We start from the raw sequence: 4807 nt of genomic DNA, 5'->3' as shown, positions 1-4807 counted from the left end.
CCCGACCCACAGGTTGAGAACCACTGCTTTAGGTATAGGTGATTGCTTATATGAAAAGAGCACAGTAAGGGGAGGGGGGAAAGGAGTTACGGATGGAGCCTGGGTTGCTGTGTATGAGTCATCGTCTAGGAATTATTTTTTTGTGCCATCTTATGCCTAGTACCAAGACCTGATCTTTTTGTTCTGCAAAGGTATAAAAGGTGGAAGACATCTTTTCTGGTTGTTGCCTTCATCTCTCTACCAGCCACGAAGAGAGATGGCGGTCACCCAACTCTATTTTGATCAAAATAAAAGTTGTTTGCTTGCTGAAACCTCGACTCAGGAGTTTCTTTGGCTCTTTTAAATTCCTGAGTAATGCTGGGGCAGTTGTGAGGCTAAGTGGAAAACCTTACAATATATTATTCAATTTATATAAGGTTTATTCTTTATAAAAACTGCCTAGAGTCAGTATTTTAAAGTATAACTATGAACCAAAGTGTAGCCATGTTTAACTGAAGCATGAACTCTGTTACATACATAGCTTCTAGATGAAAAGCAAGCATTCTTATAGATAACAACAACAATAATAATAATGTTGGAAGGGACCTTGGAGGTCATCTAGTCCAACCCCCTGCTCAGGCAGGAAATCCTATACCATTTCAGACAAATAGCTGTCCAGATAAACAAGGGAAGATATAAATCCTTTTTAATTGCAATTATTCAGTTTAGGTAGACAGGCTCACCTTGTAGATAAACTACACCCTGAGTTAGCAGGATGTTACAAATTATGCCACAGACAAGGAAGGAGATAAGACAGCAACAAAAGGGGCTTTTGATCTAATAATTGGAGGGTCTGGTTGCTAGGCAGTAGGAAAGCATGTGACCAGACTGGACCTATCAACTGGGTCTGGAAAAGAAGGATGTGGCATATTCTACGGGACAAGATATAAAAGTTTATGCTGAAACTGATTCAAGTGTGGTCTCTGGGATTTGCAATTACCAAGAGATCCACCAGCCGTTGCAAATGCTTCAATAAAACTTGTTTTGTTTTCCAACACCCTTCGAGTTGAATTTTTATTCCTCACAAAAGGAAAAGAATAAGGGCAAGTGCAGGAAGTAAAACAGGCAAAGGGGGGGAGACAAAGACTAACGATTATTAAAGATTATTAAATACAAAATAAAGATTATTAAATACCCATCAGAAAAAAAGAAAATAAACTACTGGGCTCCCGACCTTCTTTTCAACAGTGATCAGCGAACACCTTGCCCTTCCTCCCTCCCTTAAGCGTTGCAAAAATCCAGCCCCTCATTCCAGCTTTTTTTTTTCCATTCTCAATCCTCAAATCTAGAAATTGTGATTTTCCCTTCCCCCCCCCTCACATTTTCAATCCAAAATCCAGACGAGGCAAAGGCTTTCCAGCTAGAAAACCTACGTATTGTTCGGCCACGTGGGTTCTGCAAAGCAGCCGGGCTTTAACTTTCCGAGCCCTTTTAATCCCTCGGCGCCCCAGGCTGGCTTCCTCCCGCCCGCTCCCCGCAGCCCATCGCCCGCCTGCCTCTCTCCCCGCGGCCAGTAGATGGGGTCCGCCGGCGTCGCTGGCCTCCTCGCACGCAGCTTGCCTTTTCCTTTCTGCCTGGTTCCTGCCTTCCTGCCTTCCTCCGGCCCCGTAAAGATGGACCCCCGGCGCCTCTAACAAAGACCCCGCCAGGCACCCCGCCCGCCCAGCTTTCGCCGCTGCCGCCGCCTCGGCCGCCGCTCGTGCTCCTCTTCCAGCTCCTGCTCGCCCGGGGTTTGCTGGTTTGCCGGGGAAGTGGGGTACTTGGCGCGTCTGCGTCCCGGGGAGCCCCTTTTGTCTCCGACCGCAGCGCCCCCCCTCCGCCCCCATGCCTTGCTGAGACGCTGCGAAGCCCACCCGAGGGGGCGGGTGGGGGAAGGACCCCCTTCCGCAGCATGGGCGCCCCCACCTTCCCTCCCGCTGGCCCGTCGCTAGGACCCGTCTTGGGCTGAGGATTGAATCCCTTTCCCTGCCGGGGAAGAAAAGTTGAGAGCACCCCAAGATCTGCCTTGCCTCGCTTGCCGTTTTCAAGGCAAGCCTCCCTTAGGCCTCCCTTTGCACCCTGTTTATTCCTCCTCCCCCACTCACACCTTGCAGATCCTGAACCCCTAAACTTTACTTCCGCACTTATCCGGGCATCTTTCTTCCAATCTGTTGCCCCTCTTGTTGCGTAGAACAAGATTTAATCACATCTTCCTGAAGCCTAACGGCTGGTTGCCAAGAGAGCTGCTTTCTCTGCACCCCCTTTTCATTGGGTCTGCCCCTCCGCCCTTTTGATTGTTGAGAAACTTTCCCCAAAGTGCACACGTGAGTTAAGGTTGTGTGGTTCGGATGGCAGCTGTTCTGTTATAGTTATACCACATCCTCATTTGAGGTTTTCCATTCTGTTGGAAGGGGATATTTTCACAATTTTGGGCGTTTCGGGTCACCGAACCCCCTTCTAATATTTTGCTGGGAATACCCCAGCATTTTCACACCTCACTAGAAAGGCAATAGACCTCATTCTCCAATTCGTGAAGTGCTCTTCCCAAACTTACTTCCATTTCTCTTGCTCTAATCTAGAGAGTGCCTCCCTTGCATCGTGGCCTCTAATTGTAGCTTGTATTTCCTAACGTGTGGATAAGATTCCCAATTTTTTTTTTAGGCCTCTTGATATTTCAGTACAGCCCAGGATTTCCATCATCTTGGTTATATGGTGAGATAAAACCTCAGTGCTCTGTTCTCTGTTCAATATTTTTTAAAATTAACGTAATCCCAGAAATCCTGTTTAAATGTCTTGTGGTTCCACAAAGCTCACCTATTAAGAGAAAAATGTTATACAACATTTCTGCTCTTTTCCTATAGATTGTCAAGGCTTTACGTCTATTCTTAATCATTCTCCCCTTTTATGTTTAATGTAAGTACAATATTCCAAATTTTTCTGTGCATTCTGGAGAAAACACACCTTAGAAATCTTCCCTGATGTCCCCCACATCAGAGATTTGGTTAGAGAACTGATTTTCATCAGTTGCTCTGTCACCCCCCACTTTCAGCCAGGGTGAATACAGTCCCTAAAACATCAAACTGTCCCAAAATATAATTTACCCTTTATTGTAATAATCATTTTAAATTTAAAATAAGCCAAGATACCTCTTTAAAGATTTTTTTTAAACCTTAAGGAGAAAAAATACTACTTGTATAAAAACACTCCTTTGCTGGAGCGCACAATTTTGCATGCATTTATTTTGCTTGTGAGATTTGCCCTAATAAGCCAGGTATTTTCCGCTCAATATTCCCCAAACCTCCTTTTTGCAAACCACAATTGATTTCAATTCCAGAGGGCTGTTTTGCGCCTCTCCCAATCTTCTTGTCCAAAATCAGTGTCTCTCACACACCTCTGTCCTAATTTGTCTGATGGCTTTCCAAGACCCCAACCATCTGCTTCAAGCTCAGCTTTGTAGCAATGTTTTTGGGGCATTGACGGGGTTAATCCAGCCACCTTTAGCTGCTGGGCTAGGTGGGGGGCAGAAATATTGCAATAATGGGGTACAGATAGCTCCCCCCCAGCAACAGCAGACAGCGCTTGGCAATGCGATGATGGTGGACCCAGAACCAGATCGACCCATCGGTTATGGTGCTTTTGGTGTGGTATGGTGAGTGAGGAGTTATTTACTGCTGTATGATAGTAGAGAAGGATGAAGGTAATAGAGGCAGGAAAGGATTGATAGTTACGATCACAATTCAGACTAGAATTTCCATTGCTAAGCACCCGATTTCACAAGCTTTTTTGCCCTGGTTGTTAAGTGAATCACTGCAGTTGTTAAGTGAATCACTGCAGTTGTTAAGCAAATCTGGTTTCCCGCATTGACTCTATTTATCGAAAGTCAGCCGGGAAAGTTGCATAGGATGATCACATGACCCTGGGACACAGCAACCATTGTAAATACAAAATGGTTGCCAAGGGCTGGAAGTTTGATCACATGATTGCGGGGATGCTGCAACACTCCTAAAGTCTGAGGATCGGTCATAAGTAACTTTGTACACTTGTAACATCGAACAGTCCCTAAACAAGTGGTTCTAAGTTGAGGACTACCTGTTTAAAAATAATTTTTATTAAAGAGATTTTTAGGATAAAAAGCAGTACAGAATTAGGGACTTCCGGTTTGAATCGCGGCGCCGATGGCAGCTCCTCTGTGAGCTGTCCGCCCTGAAGACACGTAAGAGCCGCAGGAACAGCTGTTCCGCGGCTCGGAATCCCCTTCCCCGGGCAAAGGGGAGGGGGTGAGCTTCCCCGATAGGGGTAGAGCTCCCTAGCCCTCGCATTTTGACAGCTGTGAGGGCTAAGGTGAGTTCCCCCGGAGTCGGGGGGATTCCTCCGTGCTTCAGGCTGCCTTCGTTGAAACGAAGCTAGACGCGGATTCAGCCTCTGCCTTTCCAGGAAAGCGTGAGTTGAATTTTACAGGCAGACAGAGCCTACCAGGAGGATTTAAAATTGTTTGGACTGAAACCTTAACTCTAGAATTAAAGTATCTTCTTCGTTTTTTATGTTAACTGGAAGAAGAAGAAGAATATGGCTGCGGATGGGCGTTTCTGTTTTTTTTAATTGAAAATACATGAGACTTTCACTTTCTGGAGACTTTCTTTTGGATTATTATTGTAACAGATTTAGTTACTTTGAGCTGGTTGGATAAGCTTTCTGTTTCTACCACTGCTTGAGGTGATTACAAGACTTTATAAGATTTTTATATGACCTTTACAAGATTTTAACTTATGTTTATAAGTGAAAGTATAAG

General features: G+C 45.3%; 1 protein-coding gene across 1 annotated transcript in view; it reads left to right on the top strand.

The window, feature by feature from the left end:
• Positions 1–3390: 3390 nt before the first annotated feature.
• The window catches only part of LOC107294740 (serine/threonine-protein kinase NLK2-like), a 21059-nt gene continuing 19642 nt past the window's right edge, over positions 3391–4807 (top strand). Inside the window, exon 1 of the mRNA XM_015823996.1 lies at positions 3391–3667. Within this exon, the coding sequence (XP_015679482.1) occupies positions 3429–3667 (239 nt within the window). The 5' untranslated portion in view covers positions 3391–3428. The remainder of the gene's footprint in view (positions 3668–4807) is intronic.

Source organism: Protobothrops mucrosquamatus, unplaced genomic scaffold (assembly GCF_001527695.2).
Source record: "Protobothrops mucrosquamatus isolate PMUCROS unplaced genomic scaffold, P.Mucros_1.0 scaffold2068, whole genome shotgun sequence".
NCBI lineage: Eukaryota > Metazoa > Chordata > Lepidosauria > Squamata > Viperidae > Protobothrops > Protobothrops mucrosquamatus.
Note: the sequence above shows the minus strand (reverse complement) of the source record. Positions and strands in the feature narration are given on the sequence as shown.